Genomic DNA, 19,780 nt, shown 5'->3' with positions numbered 1-19,780 from the left:
GGAGCTCAATACCTGGCATCACCTGGGCCCTGAGTACCACCAAGTATAGACCCAGTGGTGTCCGTGCTGGGCCTGACCACTGAACCATTCAGTCATTTTAGTGATTGCAATAAGTACTCAAAAATATACTCTAGCCAATTTCCCTACTATAGTATTTAGGTGATTTCTTATTTTTATATATTTAAATATAATTGATTTATGTGGCTTTTTTTTTGCCTTCTTTGGGTTACACCCAGCGATGCACAGGGGTTCCTCCTGGCTCTGCGCTCAGGAATTACCCCTGGAGGTGCTCAGGGGACCATACAGGATGCTGGAAATCAAACCCGGGTCGGCCGTGTGCAAGGCAAACGCCCTACCCGCTGTGCTATTGCTCCAGCCCCCTATGTGGCTTCTTCTTGAACAGATGGGTCACTTGGTGAATATCCTTCCAGCTATGTGTCTTGGCCATTTTATTTTCTCCGTATCTCACTAATTGGAAATCCTAGTGAAAGTCCATTATGCAATGGGTGGCATGCCATTTGTTTCTCATCTGTTGTAATTATATTGTAATATTTGCAACTCCAGCCTCTCCCAAGTAAATTGACCATATGTACTTTGCTAGTTGTGGCAGATTTTTAGGCTTAAATGTGTGTGTGTGTGTGTGTGTGTGTGTGTCTGTGTGTGTGAAGGGAGGTACTGAGGGTCGAAACACGGGGACTTGGGTGTATGAGGTAGCTGCTCTACAACTGAGCCACATTCCCACACCCACCAATGCTAAGGGCTACTCCCAGCTCTGTGTTCAGAAAGTGGCTGTTCCTGGCAGCATTTGGGGACCACATGTGGTGTTTGGGATCAAACTGGGCTAGCCCAAACAAGGAAAGCTCCATAACCTCTGTTCTATCTCTCTGGCCCTCAAGTTTAATGTGACTCTAGAGCCAAGGACATAGTTCAGTAGTATGTTTGTGGTGCTTGGTTCAATATTCATGGCATGGAAAAAAAAAGCAAAAGACGAACTTATCTTAAAACATTTCTCTTCATGGACGTAATGATTTATATAGCTACTTCTTGAACAGAGAGGTCACTAATTTTTATTAGAATAATACTTCAATGAAATATTTTTGTAAGGTTATCGCCATCATACAGTTTCCTCTAAGAGGATTTAAAAAAAAAAACAAAGCAATACCAGCTCAAATAGTTTTGTTTATAAAACACAAACTTGTAGTAGAAAACTGACATGTGAGGCCAAGGAGATACATGTTTCAGGCTGAGTGCATGCTTTTCTTGTGAGAGGTCTGGTTATAATCTCTGGCACCTCATTGTACCCTGCACACCACTGAGAGTGACCCCCAACTACTTTTCTGGCAGCCCCCAAACCAAAATCCAAAGGCAAGAAAGAGAGATAAATACATAAGCAGAGACACAGGGTTGGTGAGAGGCTTCAAAATATTTACAGCCTTGAAGATAAGCAACTTTCACTACATTATACTACCGTGGGCCATGAGCTGAGATCTATCTACATCCCGAGAGCTTACTGGACATTTCTGGAAAATTCTTCCCAAGCTAAGAGTAAGCGTTGTAGAACCTTTTGGACAAACGCAGGTTCAGTGAGCCACAAATGTGTAAGAACTGAGTAACAATGATACTTGAGCATTTTCCCACTGAGGCTCAGACAGCTGCCCCAACAGAACCACACTGCGGTTCTAATTTGAATAAAAAGTGATCATGTCCTTAATCCACAATTCTCAGGCTCTCTTTTGACCGAAGAGACGTGTCAGTAAGCTGGATCTAAATTTAGACCATTTTTTGTTGGAGGAACACAGGCATTAACCTAAACCAGACTAAACTCGGACAACAACGGGGTCTAAGTGGTCTCCTTAGCATGCTTGTACAACCACTTGTGCTAATGAATTACGGACACAAAATGGACTACAAACACTGTGCTCGCGGGTGTTTGCAGAGAGGGATCAAACATAACAATGTGGGTCTTCTGATGACGCCCTTTTATGGCACGTAACACAAAAGTGACTGGGGACAGTCAGAACATCCCAAAGGAAACCCACCGAGCAAACCCCACTGTCCTTTATTTTTGCCCAGCACACTGGGGAGAGTAGCAAACACAGACCCTGGAGAACCAGAGAGGAAAAGGGGGTGACGAACAACCAGCACTTCCCCATGGCTCTTACCATTCATTCATTGTACAGAATGTCCGGTGCCTGGGGCTGGGCTGGATACATACTGTATGCTCAGCCTACTGTACCCCGTCTCTAACCCTCTGGTTCCCAGAGGGAAGGATTCAGGTGGTTTTCCACAGGCAACGGTGAGGGCAGGAATCTGTATCGCATTCCCTGGACAGCAGTAGGGATTGCACATTGACAGAAGTTACATAACATTCCACATTCCAGGTACTCACGGACACAGGCAGGACAGCATGGACACCTATCTCAGAGACACACACCACCACCCCAAGGACAACTTGTCCCAACCTCACAAACACAGCCAACCTTATCCAATCGTGCCCTTTGCTATTTTGAAAACAGAACACAATACCCACATTCCTTAGGTCCCGGACCCATTTAGCACTTAGGTCTTTCTTCCACCCCTCCTCTACATGTGCGTGTGCGCATGCGCACACACAGACACACACACACACACACACACACACACACACACACACACACTCCCCATATCTCCAACAAACAGGTCTAACTGCTTTGCTTTCCATACTCTCTGCCCTGCTCTTATCGCTGGCACAAAAGATTTACAAAACTGATCACTGAAAATCTGGCGAACAGGCTACAGGAAGCGTGTTTGGGTCACAGCTGCCTCTGATGATCATCTGTCAGCTGCCACGGAGAACTCATCTTTTGTACCTCCAACATGAAAGTCCATGCACATCTCAGGCACTGCGCTTCTGGAGCTGCGTTCTCAGGCTCTCTTGGACAAGGGGTGTGGGCTGAACTGAGTCCTACCCAGTGAAGCCCTGAACTCCATGACATCAGAATGTACCTTAGGTAGAAACTGCAGATGTGATGAGTGAAGAAAGGGTAATTCTGGCATAGCGTGGACCCCGATCCGATTAGGATCCCTTATCTTTAAGGAAAGGGGCAATCTGAACAGCAAGACCTCCTGGGGAAATGCCTGGTGAAGATGAAGATGGAGAGCAGAGAATCACTGCTATACACCAAGGAACACCAGAGCCTCCCAGCAAAGCCGCGAACTGGAGATGAGAGGCCTGGCCTCTCAGTGACAGAGAAGCTGGGACACTGTGAGCACAGAACACATCAGAGTCACTGACACCCTGAGCTGGGATTTGCATTGTCTGAATCCTGAATCTTGGGGACAATGCATTTGATTTGCGTAAGCAGCTGTTTATACTGTGGCACAGCCATACCAGCAGACACACACAAAGTGACCAGGGTGTCATTTTCTCACTACCAGTGGGCTAAGAATGGTACTTCTCCAACACACGTTACACCGCAGAGAATAATGCCTGGCAGAGGAGCGCCTAAAAATGTTAAGCAATGCCTCCCCAACTGTTCTTTTTGAATAACATAGATCCTTCTTTGTTGCTTCCAAGTTTCCCCAGTTTCTTTCCGCCTAGTTTTCTGGAACACCCACAAGCCCACACAGATTTCCCAGCAGATGAGGGGCACTCAGACTTGGTGGCCCAGCCCAGACGAGGGTGTTGTCCGAGAGTATCAACAGGAATCTTTGTTTCCTCCCTGCACTTCAGGCCGCACCTTTGCAAAGCACCACATCCCACCCCTACCCTCGCCAGCCTAGCCTTGGCCTCCGGCCCAGCCCTCTTCTCTGGTCTATCTTTCAGAGCTCTCAAAGCACCCCATGCTCAAAATGCAATTCTCTGAAACCTCATTCTTCCATTTCCCCACCAGGTCCACTCCGGCCTTTCTATGCCGTGTGCAAATCTGCCCTCTCAAACGGCCACTCCCTTCCATTACTTGTCTCTGCATCTTCCCCGCACTCCACGCTCAACATTCTCACTTTACTGGCTCCCTCTGCTGCTGCCAACCTCCCCAGTCAAGAGACCCAGCCCCATGTTCTGTTTCTGTGAAGTCCTCTCTAAACCCTGAGGGGGGCTGGCTACTGCCTGCCCTCCAGGTTCCACTTTGGATGCTGCATGAATGTTCTACACTCACTGGTTTTCATGCAGTCATGGGCGCTCTCTCTCTCTCTCTCTCTCTCTCACACACACACACACACACACATACACATTCTCTCTCTCTCACACACACACACACAAACACACATAACACATTCTCTCTCTGCCTCTGTCTCTATCTCTCACCTATGAACACATAAGAGATTATTCACCATGCTTTCTGCCTACTGATGCTGTATACTCGGTAAAGTATTTAAGGTGATTGATATCATTTGTTCCCACTTACTGAGTACTTACTGCATGCCAGATGCTAACCTAATTCTCTTCAGGATGCTTTATGAGAGGTGCCAGCATCACCCTGATTTGATGAGAGAGATTTTGTCAATTGCTCCATATCATCTAGATTAAAGGATAAAACAAGATGAAAGCAGGGCTAAGAAGGAGTCAGATGTCCACAGAGAGAGGGCACTGACATGCTCCATGTACATGACTACTGATATCTGCCCAAATGAACAAACTCTTAATCTACATATTTTAATGCCAGCTATAATATCTCCGAAGGCAGAGATATTCACTTTCATGGATGGCTTAGATGAAATAGCCATGCCCACAAAGCTTCCAGATAACTTGGAGTGATTTAAATCATGATAAGAATCAGAATTTTAAGTGGTCCCAAAATTAGAGTGCTAGACTTACTGAAAAAAATTCAATTAACTTAACACACCAAGTAAAATTTATCTGGAATATGCTGTTTCTCATCTGTGTGCAATCGCTTCAAGAGGAAGAATTCTTTAAGCAGCTATAGTAGGGGGATGGGGAGGAGAAAGCAACCCAAATATATGAGGGGTGGGGGGCAGCGCTCCAGAGCATCTATATTAGCATCAGATTAGGCTTTAGTCATTAAGTTAGAAGTAGAAATGCTACTATTTTAAGTGCTTGTGGAACAAAGCTTAAGTTTTGTTCAGAATTCTAAGGCCCACAGTTTGAGTCAAATTGGCCTCTCTGTTCAGATCAAAATGATGTTTATAGGGCCTGGAGAGATAGCACAGTCGGTATGGCACTTCCTTTACACCTAGCTGACTCAGATTCAATCCCCAGAATCCCTCATGGTCCCTTGAGCACTGCCAGGAGTAATTCCTGAGTACAGAATGAGGAGCAAACTCTGAGCATCAACAGGAGTCACCCAAAAATCAAAATAAATAAATACATATTTTTTAAGTATTTGAATTCTCTATATAATTAGGAATCCCCTAGTTTTGCAATTTTACAAACTGCTTGATAACTAAACACCTGCAACAAACCCTTAAACTAAAATTATCATATATATCATACATATCCATATTTATAGATATATATATATACATATAATGACATCCCTCCTAGACATCCACACAAGTTCCTATTGGGGTCAGCAATTACAATTTAGGGGTAAGAAACAGTGCCCATAAAAGCAGGCCCTTTGACCTCCGTATCTGATCACATCAGGCCACCCAACATATCACTGCACTTAAAAACCTGACTGAGAACCAAATGTCGCCAGCTGGGAACACTCAGAAGGAGTTTCCATTTCTAACATGGGAAAAGCATTTCACTTTACCCAAAACAGCATATTGCTCTGGGCTGCCACCAACAGAACAATGGGGAACTGGCAAATACCTACCAATATTCAGTTCCATCGTAAAAGTAATGAAGAATGTAGAGAGTAACATTTAAGGAGCCAGAAAGAGGATATAGGGAATAAGGCACTTTCCTTGCATGCAACTGACCCCAGTTTGATCCCCTGCACCACCAAATATGGTCCCCCACCAATCACTATCAGGAATAATCAGCACAAAGTATCCCCTCAGCACCTCCAGGTATGGCCCAACCCTCCCACCACCAGCGCTCCCCTAATAAGTAAGAGAGAGAAAGAGAGACAGACAGACAGAAGGACAGAGGGACAGAGAGAGAGAAAGTTACACAAAAGAACACAGAATACTCGGCATGCCTCTTTCAAACAACTCCTAGAAGTGATTCACTGTTGGAAATTATCTGTGGCCACATTTCAGTTCCCTAGACTATCACAATAAAGACCACACATCAGTGGGGAAGCAAGAAAAATCCATTCTTTACAGTCCTGTAGCTAGAAACCCAGCTAGCAGGGCTAGGAGAGAGAATCTACTACTCCATGCTTCACTCCTCATGACTGGAGCTTTCCTGGCAATCTTTGCCAGTTCTTGACTTACTGCTCCATTACCCAAGATCCCCATCTTCATAGTCACATGACTTCTTCCCCAGTCTCATCACATTAAGTCTTCCTTTCTTTTATGTCAGTCTGCCTGGGAATTTGAAGTTTCATCTTTAATAAATGCTCCAGTTCTACTGATTTAGAGCTCATCCTAATGCCTTAAACTAGATTACTTGGGAAAGGTTCTATTTCCAAGGTCTCATTCTCAGGAACTGGGAGGTAAGATTTCATGATCTCTTTCTGCACGAGGGGCAATTCAACTTATGCCACTGAGGTTATCTTCTCCAGGATCCCTTCTCCTTGTCTCTGGGGGGTTGACCTAATTTTGCAGCTACCAACTAGAGAAAACATTCCCTGCCTCCCATGCAGCTAGCCTAGGACATGATAACCTTTGGTCAGTTCCATGAACAGGGATGGAGAGGTGAGAGGGGAAAGCAGTGATCAGTACACAGCACACAGTGATCAGGTCACATCCTTTAGAAGGAAAAAGTCTTAATCTCCCTCCTGAGTCCTGAAGACTTGCAACAGTAGATCACCCTAGACCAGTGCCATCCCATAAGAAGGGTTAAGAGAAAGAGAGAACAGGCGGTAATGAACATGGCCTTGCACGCAGCCAACCCAGTTTAATCCTAGGCACTGTCTATGGTTCCCCAAGCACTGCTAGTGTTCATTCCCAAGCACAGAGGCAGGACTAGGCCCTGAACGATGCCCAGTGTAGTCCAACCTCCTTCCAAAAAAAAATCATTAGACTGTAGAACTTCAGAAATATACACAGCCATATAAAAACATTAAAAAGAACAGATAGAATGAATATTAATGTATTTACTGCAATTTGGCCAGCATGTTAGCATTTCCATGCACACAGATAAAAGCTGTTATAATGATAAAAAATTATAGATATTTTGATAATGATAAAATAATAAAATCAATTAAGTGATAAAATCATTTTGATAATGATCACGGTCACGGGCCTCCCGTTGTTCATTGATTTGCTCGAGCGGGCCCAGTAATGTCTCCATCATGAGACTTGTTACTGTGTTTGGCATATCGAATACGTCACGGGTAGCTTGCCAGGCTCTGCCGTGCGGGCAAGATAATCTCGGTAGCTTGCCGGGCATTCCAAGAGGTGCGGAGGAATTGAACTCGGGTCAGCCATGTTGGCTGCTTGTAAGGCAAACCCTACCGCTATGCTATCGCTCCAGCCCTTTGATAATGATAAAAACTAAGATATTTTACTTTTTTCCACATCTTTGACTTGTGGTAGATACTATGTGGTTTCGTGGGTCACATCTGTGTCCAGGCTTACTCCTGACTCTGTGCTCGGGCATTACTCTTTGCAGGGCTCAGGGGACCATATGCAGTGGTGGTGATCAGACCTAGGTCAGATGCATGCAGATAAGAACCTTACCCAATGCACTGACCTCTCTTGTCCAAGTGGTGCGTACATTTCAGACTTACAGCAGTCTCAATTTGGATGAGCCACATTTCAAATGCTCACATGTGGCCAAGGCTACCACACTGTATTGTGGTGGAAATGGAAAAGGACCCGAGGTAATCTACTTAATTTAATTGGTCCCTTTAAATCTCACCTGTCAAAAGGAAGCCAGTCAAAATAGATAATGGAATGGCTGAGGGTGAGAAACAGTAAGATATAAATGGTTCCCCCACCACAGCCAGATAACATGCATCCAGGGTGGACAGCTGCTTCTCTCTGAGCCCTCACCTGTGCCTGGAGAGGAAGGAAAAACAGCATTTCCCACCTAAATGGTCACCTATATGACTTCCAGAAGAGAGCGACGCAGTTTTTCCTCTCAGAGAGCCCAGTAAGCTAGAGAGTATCCTGCCCAAACGGCAGAGCCTGGCAAGCTGCCAGTGACGTATTCGATATGCCAAAAACAGTAACAATAACAGGCCTCATTCCCCTGACCCTGAAAGAGCCCCCAATGCAGCAGCATTGGGAAGGATGAGTAAGGAGAGGCTGCTAAAATCTCAGGCTCTTCGTGTTCCTGGAGCAAGCAGACGCCACTGGGCTACACTAACACTCAACAGAGACGAATGGAGATGTTACTGGCACCCCCTTGAGCAAATCGATGGACAACAGGATGACGGTGGTAGAGTGATGGCCAGAGAACTAAGTCAGAGACAAAGAGTCAGAGTTGGGGTCCTGAGAGGTGGATCATGGAGCCCCAACAAAGAAAAAGCATCAGCTGGAGACCAGAGGAACAGTAGTGGACTTTGAGGGACAGAGCTAGTGAGAGACCACAGCAGACCAAGGATAGCACATACAGAAACCAGGAAGCAACAAATGAGCTGTAATGAGTAAGGAAACAGTAAGAGGCACAGAGTATAGGGGCCATCCATGACTGCCTACTTATAAGGCTGTTATATAAATGAGTGTAATTCACAAGCCTCTGAGTTTTGTATGGAATCTTTCATAAACCACTCAGGAACCCACTGAGGAATTACGAGTTTCGTGCTGACAATAACAAAACACAACTTTGGAGAAGAGAAGAAGCCCATGAGAGAAGGACCTGGAATTTGGGCAGAATCTGTAGAACATTCTTGGTAGCCCAAGAGTCTGCAAAAATTTTCCTTGACAAGAAAATAAACTTCACCTCATTTGAGCCATTGTATACTTCAAGGCATTTTGTAATATCAGCTCATCCTATACCATAAGAGAGATATCCACTGTAGAGAGTCCTAACTTATTGACCTTCTACCAAGCGCTTTTCCAGGAAAAAAAAAATTAGCACACCCCTTGGAAAGCTACTTTTTTTTTAAAGTAGAACTTTTTTTTATTTTTATTAGTGAAACACCATGAGGTACAGTTGTAGACTTACAAATTTTTGTGCTTGGGTTTCAGTTATACAATGATCGAAAGCTACCTATTTTAAGCCAAAAAGAAACCATCCCTGGGGCTGGAGCAATAGCACAGCGGGTAGGGCGTTTGTCTTGCACACAGCCGACCCAGGTTCGATTCCCAGCATCCCATATGGTCCCCTGAGCACCGCCAGGAGTAATTCCTGAGTACAGAGCCAGAAGTAACCCTGAGCATCACCAGGTGTGACCCAAAAAGGGGAAGAAAAAAAACCGAAACCACCTCTCCCATTAGAATCGAGGCTACTACCAACTCTGTGGCTTATTTCAGCAGCGACCCCCACTCCCATCCATCCCCAGAGCAGTATCAGCCACGCTGGAAAAAACTGACCCACTGAGACCTCATTGAAGGACCCTCGAGTCTACCGATTATGAAACAATCCCTCAAAAAGAAACAGCTTCACAAGTTCACACTGACTCCCATGAAAACAACCACAGCCCAAGTTTGAAAGGTTGCCATAGAAACATTTCTCGGCATTGAGAAATATATCTTAGAATAAACACATCCACAGAAAAGCATGCGGTTCGTCAAACACTTTCTTGTTCTGTTCCCACATGACAAATCCCTCCACTTCCCAGGAAACCAGCCTACTGCACCCTCCAGGAGGGAGAAACCTTAGATCATTCTGGCCTCCTGAGAGAATCAAACATGAAATCAAATCACGTGGAGTCTCCCGAGACTGAAAATATTTTTCATAAACGTAATGGAAACAACCCTATTAAGTGGATAATCAATTGATCAGAAAACACTGATGTTCCTTGTTGGAAAGAATGTAGAAACTAAAAAAACAAAGTGAGGGGCAGTTAATAACATCCCCTCTATAGACGTGCTGGCCTCTGCTCAGTGACCTGCCATAACCATGACACTAACCCCTCTAAATGGAAATGATTGTTGGGAAACTCAACTGACAATCTCCAGAGGGCGAATTCATAATCAATTCCTATATTTACCTCCAAGAAGTTACCTACAAGAAGTCATCGAACAAAAATTATCTGGTGGCGCTGTAGCAATAGTGGGTAGAGAGCTTGCCTCACATGTGGCCAACCGGGGTTCAATCTCCAGCACCCCATATGGTCCCCAGGTTCCCAACAGTATAGTTGAGTGCAGAGCCAGGAGTAAAATCTGAGCACCACTACGTGTGGCACCCCATTCTTTTTTTAAATTCATCTAGGTCAGCCATAGCTGGAAGTGATAAACTAAGTATTCACAGCTTCTGTAAACTAATCAGATTTCCCCAAATTTGGGGGCCACATTCTGAGTCTCCTATTGTTCTCCAAGATGCTCCTGGAAAGATCCCAGATTTAAAGAACCTCTGGAGTTACGGTCTGGGTAACTAAAAGGAAGTTGTAATCGAGCAAGTAGCAATGGGACATCATTCAGAAACAGGTTATTTTGATGGGCCAGGATGTGGCCTAACAACAACGGGCATGCCTTGCACGTGGAAGACTTGGATTCAACCCTTAACACCACAAGGGGGAAAAGACTACTGGGACCAAAGAGATGACTCAATGGGATTAATCACATGCATTAATTAATGCACATGCTATGCACTGAGTGCCAGATTCAATGCCCTTCAGACTTCAGGGTCTCCTGAGTACAACTAGAAATGATCTCTCTGCTCTGATCTGGATGTAAACCCTGACTACAGTGGAGTGTGGCCCCAAAACAAAACAAAACAAAACAAAACCCAAAAGCAGATATTTACTAACTCCACTGGAAGAGTAGAAATAGCATATGTTCTCAACAAGTTGAGCACATGCTTTGTATGCTAGAGGTCAGAGTTTGATCCCTGGCACTGCAGGGTCCTTCGAGCACTGCCAGGAGTAGGTGATGGAGCACAGAGCCTAGAGTAGCAACCCCTCATCCCAGCACTGCCAGGGGTGACCCAAAAACAAAAACAAAGTCTCCAATGCATTTGATCTCTCAAGAAATTGGAGCTGGAGCGATAGCACAGCGAGTAGCATGTTTGCTTTGCACACAGCTGACCCGGGTTCGATTCCCAGCATCCCACAAGGTCCCCCGAGCACCGCCAGGAGTAATTCCTGAGTGCATGTGCCAGGAATAACCCCTGTGCATTGCTGGGTATGACCCAAAAAGAAAAAAAAATCAACACACAAAATTTCACTAGGCCCTCGTCTGCTACAGAAAATGACAGCAATCTATTGGTGGACTCAGACACTACGGAGAGTGCTGGAATGATGTAGAACCACTGTACAGGACAGCACTCACTGGAGACAGCAGAAACTTTGGAACTGAGGAATGTGAATACTCTGTGTCAGCAAATGCATGCAGTGTTTGACAGTGTGAGCTCTAGAATGTCAAGAAAAACAGGGTTCAGCTCTCTCTGCCATCTATCAACTGTGTGACTTTGGCCAAGTAACCCAACTTTCTTCTATAAAGCAGTATTTTTAATTTATTATTTAAAATGATTTGGCCACAGAGACAGTATACGGGTTAAAGCACTTGCCTTGTTCACTCCCCAGGTTTGATTCCTCAGCACTACATATGACCTTCTGAGCACTAGCAGGAGTGATCTTTGAGCTCAGGGCCAAGAGTAAACCCTGAGCAAAAGGCAGTTAGGATAGAGAAGGAACCAGTATGACAATAATAGTTGAGAATGGTCATTTTGGACAGGAACTGAGTGTTGAAAGTAGGGAAAGGGATATTCCTGATAATTTTTCAGTACCTGTATTGCAAACTATAATGTGTGTGTGTGTGTGTGTGTGTGTGAGAGAGAGAGAGAGAGAGAGAGAGAAAGTGCCCACCATAGAGGCAGATGGAGGGGTGGAGGGGGAGGAGACAGGTGGGAAACTGGGGACACTGGTGATAGAAAATGTACACTGGTGAAGGGACAGGTGTTGGAACATTATATGACTAAAACCCATCATGAACAAATTTGTAACTCTGTATCTCACTGTGATTTGATTAAAAAAATAAATTAAAAATCTGAAAATTAAAAAGACTTTTTAAAAGGTAAACCCTGAGTAATGCCAGGTACCCCAACTCACAACAAATAAAAATAATATAATTTTTGTACCAACCCTGGTCTCCATAAAATGGAATTATACGAATGGTTTGGGAAGCATTACATGATTAAAAAAAAAAAAGAGCTTGGGACGGTGTATGCAATCCAAGTGAGAACTCTTCCTTATGACTGCCACGGACGTCAGCAATTGATAAGCATTCCCACTTGTACCATTAAGTCATGCTGTAACAGCCACTACAAAGTTGGAATACTCTGGGATCTCTCTAACAGACACTGGAAACAGTCCCAAAGGTCCAGAAGCACACAGGAGGCTCCGTGAGCTTGTGTGCTTGGAGGGACATGGCAGGATTTCAGGAACCTATTCTGCGATGGAACTGGAGGTACGTAGATTCCCCTCCCCCACTCCCACATTCAAAATGGATTTATTGCTGTCTTAAGTTTTGCAGAATAGTATCTTCCATGATCAGAGAGTTCAATAGAGCTCATCTGTCAAAATGAGGTCAGTGGAACAGTCCCAGTCCACCAGGTGACGCGTGTGCAAGGCAACACTCGCCAGCAAACATGAGCTGCTAGGAGAGGCAGGAATAATGTCTCCTCTGCAACTGGCCAAGAAAGCCTCCGTGTCAACAGCTGGATGCGGACAGCAAGCCTTGGAGAATGCCTTTACAGTCGCCCTGTACCTGGGAACACAGGCAGCTGGCTCAATCTTACAAGACCTGGCAAACACGGAGCTGACATAAGCCTGCCCAGAGTTCTATCCAGACACAAGCGCCTCTTGCCTCCACCCAAAAAGGTCATCTCGAGCATATTTCTAAATTATATCTACGACTAAAACTATAAAAGAGGCTTAGCTTTGCAACAGACTGGGTCACGGCAAGGATTTTCAATATCCTCAATATTCCTGTTTGTTGGGGGAGGGAAACTAGAACATCTGCAAAAACTTACTAAAATGGTCAAAACCTCTAAGTTTAAAAAAAAAAGAACTTGGCAGAAATGAAGGATTATCAACCTATCAACCTACAGAAGAGCTGCTCTCGCAACAGGCAACAAATTCAAACTCCTGTCTGAGCAGGATGTGTCTGTTCCTCAAGATTCACGGGGTGTACGCACTTCTTTGGCTGGAAGCTGCCAGCGCTCGTAGCTGCTATGTAAAGAAACACCCTGAATTTAATCTCTCGGGGAGTCAGCCACATTGAACTGGCAGCTTGGATTTTTTTTTTCTTTCTTAATGGAATGTCTGCTGCTTCCCTGTGACAATAGAAAACATAACTGGGAACAAATCTTTTCTGAAACTGAATACAACCCCCATACTCAACTCTAAAGGCCTTGAACATGTTGGAGAGGCATTTATCAAGTTTGGTTACAAAGATCTTTCAACTCCCATTTCCCATCCCTCAACCTCCACCCATTTCACTCAAGGCACTAAAATTTGGCATTTACAAAGAAATTCCAGAAGCGTGAGCATTTTATGAGCAAAGGGAAATCCCAACCTTCTTGGCATAATGTCTCATGATGACAGCTCATTTTTCCATGTGGAGCCACATAATAGTGGCTGCAAATATTTAAAGAGGTAAAGAAGTGACTTTCATACTCTAGTCATAAAAGATATTATAAATGATGATTTAGAATGCAACTCGTTTTATAACCATTAAATCCAAGTGCATTCATTTTTAAAACGAGAATGAAAAATTTATAGTGTCCTTATTGAAAGACTCAGAGCCTATCCCTGGCACTTTCCCAGGCTCTCGTAGTATTATTTTGCACGCCAAAGGCGATTTTGACACTGACTCCAGCCACTGGGCTTTTAAATGATCCCACCCCCCTGCATTGCCTACTTATCTCCTAACCACCCTTCCCAACCCAGCTGCAAGGCCTGCAAACTCTCCCTCTAAAAAGCTCACCCAAATTCTCCCATTTCCAGAGATTCATCTCTCCCTGAAAATCAGAGAAGTTCCTTTCCGGTCCCCACAATATAATGAATGGCTCTATCACCTTGAAGTCTCCTGTAGTATCTACAATCCACTACCTATATTTTGCCTGTTTGTATTTACTTGTGGGCTAGAGCGATAGCATAGCATGTAGGGCATCTGCCTTGCACACAGCCAACAGGGCCGACCCGAGTTCGATTCCTCTGCCCCTCTCGGAGAGCAAGTCAAGCTACGGAGAATATTTCGCACACACGGCAAAGCCTGGCAAGCTAAGGGTGACATACTCGATATGCCAAACACAGTAACAAGTGTCTCAATGGAGAGTCACAGTAACAAGTGTCACAATGTTACTGGGCCCGCTCCAGCAAATTGATGAACTGATGAACGGGAGGGCAGTGACAGTATTTACTTGTGATTTTTTTCCCTCCTCTCCCCTCCATTGACAAGCCTCTGAGAAACAAAATCCACTCTTCATTATTCTGTAGACCTAGTATCAAACCCAAGTTTAAGGCTACCCCATATAAGGTTATAAAGAAAATGTGACCTGAAAAGCGTCACCCGCCGTAGGATGGCACCAAGTTTCAAAATTCTGGCCTCCGTGGACATCTGCAGAGTCCCAAATGGTTCCAGGACGAAAGCCACTATGTAAATGATCAAACCCAAACCAGCTGACTCCACTCCCTTCACCCCCGACTAGTCCTAAAAAAAACCTGCCTTTAACTCGGCGGCACTTAGATCCACATACTCCAGAAAGAAGAGCCAGATTAAATGTTTACCACGCAGTGATAGTTCTGCACTTGAAAAGGGCTTTAAGGCTGTCCACGAAGGGCTCCTCTGGGACACTCTTGTCACTGTTGACCCGGAGCTTTTCTCCCAGTGACCTCAAATGGGTCTAGCTCTGGGCCTTGCAGAGGCGGCTGGCTGAAATGCAATCATGCCCCTGGGGTCACTCCCTTCTTTCTGGAAACAAGAACCCAAACTGTGGCCCTCTTTTGCCGACTCTCCAGAAAGACAATGAACCCTCTCTTCCCTCTCCTTGGAGCCTCACACAAAGACAAATGAAAAGATTTGGTGGTTTGTTGGTTTCGGATACTTCTTTGAAAGAGAGACCACTTCAGTTCAAGATTAGGGTTTGGCATATTTAACAGAATTCGAATAGTCAAAAATTGTTTTTATGTGTGCATTTGTAGATATATATATTTTTTTCCCTCTCTTCCAAATCAAACCAAGAGACATATATTAAAAAGCAATTCCCTCCTGGCATCTCCCTGAGACAGCACCTTTTACCAGATCATTCAGTCCTCCTACTCAATTACACTCTTTTTTGGAGACAAAGGTGGGCCCCCAACCAGATGGCTGGCTAACATGCTGGGATTTATAATGGGTGCCATTTGGGTCATACCCCGTGGTGCTCTGGGCTATTCCTGGCTGTGTTCAAGAGTGAAAGTACCTAGGGGACGGTATGTGGTGCTAGGGGTATTTTACAGGTATCAGAAAAGCAAACACTTTAGCCACTGTACTTCATCTCTGGCCCCACTATCTACACTTTATAACACAGATGTCTGGATAGAAAGAAGGAAGAAATATTTACCAAGTATCCCTGAGTGCCAGACCAAAGCTGTGTGTTTGACACTGAGTTTTCACCACCTCTGTCAGAGGCCAAGAGATTTTTTTCTCTACTCTTTGGGTAAGAAACCTGAGGTTTCTGAAAGGGAAGAGACGTGACCAAGAGCTCAAACCTCCATTCGAGCTTTTGAGCTGAGATGGTTATGTTTCATAAAATCATGTCTCTGTCTAAATTCCTCTCTTGGGAAATGTAGGGTCTGGAATCCGGCTACTTTGGCACCAAAACTGGTTGAACAACTTCAAGCTCCAAGAACCCTGACTAGTTACTGTACCTAGCCCTTGGTTTCTGCATCTGTAAAAGGAGCCTAACAATCACATCCACCACGGAACGTTTGTTGCAGGATAAAACGAATTCCATATAATGAATTTGTGACCAGCACCTCACATGGAGTGGAAGGGCAGGTCCTCCGTAATGGTTATTGCTATCATATGGCTGGTTAATAAACTGGGATTTATTCCCTCCATTTAGCTGTGTGGTTCTGGGAAGCAACTCGGGATGAATTTAGTATTGTCCGGTCCCTTTATTATACCAATTTCCTTCACTTCCCTGCTCGCCCAGGCCTGCTACTTTCACATTTCTTCCCTTCATACTAACTGCCAAAATTGCAGCCTTTCTTTTGCCAAACCACAGAAGCTTTTAAATAGTGTAATTACTATGCTTGTTATCATGGAAATATTTCCGTTTTTATTTAAAAACTAGGCTCCAGCAACACCCGCTCAACTGCCTCCAGTTTTTAATTTTTAAACCCAACATTTATGCGCCAATGACTTCCCCTTGCCCCTTTTCATCTATCAGGAAACTCTAAACTGATTACATTTTGCTAAAATAATCTCCTCTTGTATGAATGGAAGTTACCCAAATTCTCTCCGAGTAGAAAACACATTTGTTAACCTGGTCACAAAATTACAAACCCATATCCGGTCAACCAGGCAAACTCTATTTACTTGTCTTTTTCTTCTTAAGAAAGCCAAGTGAGATGTGCAGATTGTCATCCACAGGGTTAGTTGCTGAGGCTGAAAAAAACTTTCTTGGGTGAGGGAGAAGCACAGGGTTAAGGAGGTCAAAGGGCCAAGCCTGTCACTCTGGCCCAAGGCTGCCTAAATGACTTCGGCCAAGTCATTACACAGTCTCTAATTTTTAGTTGGTTGAAATGAGAAGGCGACTTTGATGCATGTACAGTGGTATTATGCTGAGATACGTCCGATGAAAAAAGATAAATACCATATGACTTCATTTAAATGAACAAACAAAAACAAAACCTCAGATTACAAAAACAATAGCAGTTACCAGAGGAAGTGGGGGGGGGGGTTGTTCATAATTTGGGTAAAGATCACTTACAAAGTGGCAGGGGGAAGTTAGATTTTTGGCCCAATCATAATTTAGATGTCAAATTACAAAGCCATATGCTGAAACATAAATGTTTTAAACCAATATCGCTTCAATAAAAAAAATTTTTTTCAAAGAATGAGAAGGTGATACCAAGTTTTTCATACGGAACACTAACTTCTTTAAGACATGATGCTTGTAGACATTAGCCTACAACATCTCCTCTGGTCTGGGCCTCATCTGGGCAATAATGATGTACATGTCACCTGCAGATAAGGTCTGGCTCCACGGAGCACTCAGTATGACAGGCTAGCCAGAGGACAGGCTCCATTTGTGAATACGCAGTCATGACAAGCTATGATTGCTGGCAACAAAATAAAAGCAGACTCACAAAGAACTACCTAATACGAAATGGGAGTTGAGTGAGACCAGCGAGAGGGTGACAGACCTCTGTCAACTGAATTCCCTTCCACGACTCCTCTGGTCTAACCAGCGTGCTCCCAGCATCTTGCGCAAAGAACCAAGGACGTAATCGCAGCAGCTCTGCCCAGGTGACCCCTGGCTAAATACCACAGTGTTTAAGCTCCCCAGTGGGATCTCTCTCTCCACTTCTTTCCTCTGTGAGGCTTTGTTTCATAACTCTGACATCACAAACGGTTCCTCCAATCCAAAGCCTTTTATAACAGATACCCCATGAGCAAGAACCCCAGGAGTTCCGGGGGAGTAAAGGTACAGACAGCGAAAGATATTCTTGTTTAGCCAAAAAGCCCTAACAGAGAGTCTTTAAAACATTTCCTAAAGTTCCAGATGAACCAAGAGCTCATTATTATTCCTTCACTGTGTTTCCAAGACCAGCATTCAAAAATGACTTTCAGTTGTCAGATCTAGAGGATTTTAGAAATGCTGAAACTTTTAACTGATTCATCTCTTCAAGAGCTTTACTTGGACTATTACTTCCTCTACAAGGCATCATCAACCATAGAGATTTTTGGTTTTTTTGTTTTGTTTTGTTTTGTTTTGGGGCCACACCCAACAGAGCTCAGGGCTTACTCTTGATTGTGAGCACAGGGATCACTCCTGGGAGACTCAAGGCACCAGAGGGAGTGCCAGGGATCAAGTCTAGGTCAGCCCATGTGAGGCAAGAGCCCTACCCATTGTACTATCACTCCAGCCCAGAAATTTTTCTTTTTAAGGTCATTTGAAAAGCTACACACACACACACACACACACACACACACACACACACACACACAGCAAAAACCTGGGAGCACGTCCTTCCTCAATGCTTCTGATCTAGCATAAGCTGAGTACTGAGTACTGCCAGCTTCAGTAGTTGATTAACCAGCATCTTATCAAAGGAGAAGTGGAGCACTGCTTCTACAGCTTCAGGGAGCATGGAGAGGGAGGGGCTAACCTCCAGGGAGCTGGCAGGTGAGTCACGTGCTTACTTACATCACTCTTCCTGAACTTCGCTTTCAAGCTCTTCATGTTTAATCCATTCAGTCTTCCAAATGCACTAATGGAGATTCTTCAACACCTAAGTGGAGAAAAGGGAAAGAGTTCAGTAACTGGGTTCCAAATAAACACTTCTGATGGTTTATTCTTTCCAGACTAGATTGCGACTTTGGGCCATAAGTGGAATACTGGAGTTAAGAAGGGGATCAAGGGCTGGAGAGACAGTACAGATAAGACACTTGTCTTGCACATGGAGGACCCCCAGTTCGATCCTCAGTACCGCACATGATCCCCTTAGCACTGCCTGGAGTGATCCCTGAGCACAGAGCCAGGAGTAAGCCCTGAGCACACCCCTACATGTGGCCCAAAAATAAAAAAAAAAAAAAGGTGATCTGAGGTAAGAACTGGAAGAGAGTAACTAACATGCTTTTTTTCTGCCGCTCCCCAGCAGAACCTTCTCTCATTTTCAAGTTCACCAAAACTTGAAACATGTCCTAATTTACCCAACACTGCACCAAGCTGGGCTGGGGAGATGTCCCAAAGGCCAGAGCACAGGCTTGGTATGCAGGACACTCAGGTTCCATCCCCGGAACCATGCAGTTGCCAAGCACTGCCAGTGTGACCCAGTAATTGGGGTTGGGGCGGGGGAGGGGGAGTAGAACATATTTACATAACTTAACCGTCACCACACCAGACACAGCCTTTGTAAGCTGAAATAACTCTTCAAATGAGCATCTGATGGTATAACTCCTCAAAATATAGCATCGCCTCCTCAGAAGGAATGCAGCAATCAAGAATAAAGAAAACAGTTCATATTCCAGATGCCATTCATTCCCTATTTATTTTTCTCAGTGTGTTTTCCCCTCCTAAATGCACAAGACAGTAAAACAATGCCAGAAACAACAAAACCTCCCTCCACCAGGCTCATTCCTCAGGTCAGTCTAAACACCGACAGAGTAGCTCCCCTCTACAACCCCCGCCCACCCCTGCTGATACCACCCCAACAGCCTGAGGTGCAGAAATTCCAACTCGGATCGGAAAAAAATTTTAAGAAATCACCTTATTCAGCAGATGTTTTTGTATCCCCAGGTAGTAGATTTTTGGGGGGGGACAGGAGGGCTGAAGTACATACTTTTATTTAATGACAAAGCCTCTCAATTTTAATGGCTTCTGCATGGGTGTGGACACTTTCAATATTTAACTAAGACTACTGGCCGGGGCATGTGGCCGAGTGGCAGAGCACAGGCCTTGCAA

The 19,780-nt window shown here is 44.5% G+C and overlaps 1 protein-coding gene across 1 annotated transcript in view; it reads right to left on the bottom strand.

Moving 5' to 3' along the window:
• The window catches only part of RAI14 (retinoic acid induced 14), a 143,904-nt gene that overhangs the window by 102,087 nt on the left and 22,037 nt on the right, over positions 1–19,780 (bottom strand). The window contains exon 2 of the mRNA XM_056112118.1: positions 18,524–18,608. Coding sequence (XP_055968093.1) covers positions 18,524–18,559 — 36 coding nt within the window. The 5' untranslated portion in view covers positions 18,560–18,608. The remainder of the gene's footprint in view (positions 1–18,523; positions 18,609–19,780) is intronic.

Source organism: Sorex fumeus, unplaced genomic scaffold (genome assembly GCF_029834395.1).
Source record: "Sorex fumeus unplaced genomic scaffold, SorFum_2.1 ptg000015l, whole genome shotgun sequence".
NCBI classification, from domain to species: Eukaryota; Metazoa; Chordata; class Mammalia; order Eulipotyphla; family Soricidae; genus Sorex; species Sorex fumeus.
This window is presented reverse-complemented; position numbering and strand designations above follow the sequence as displayed.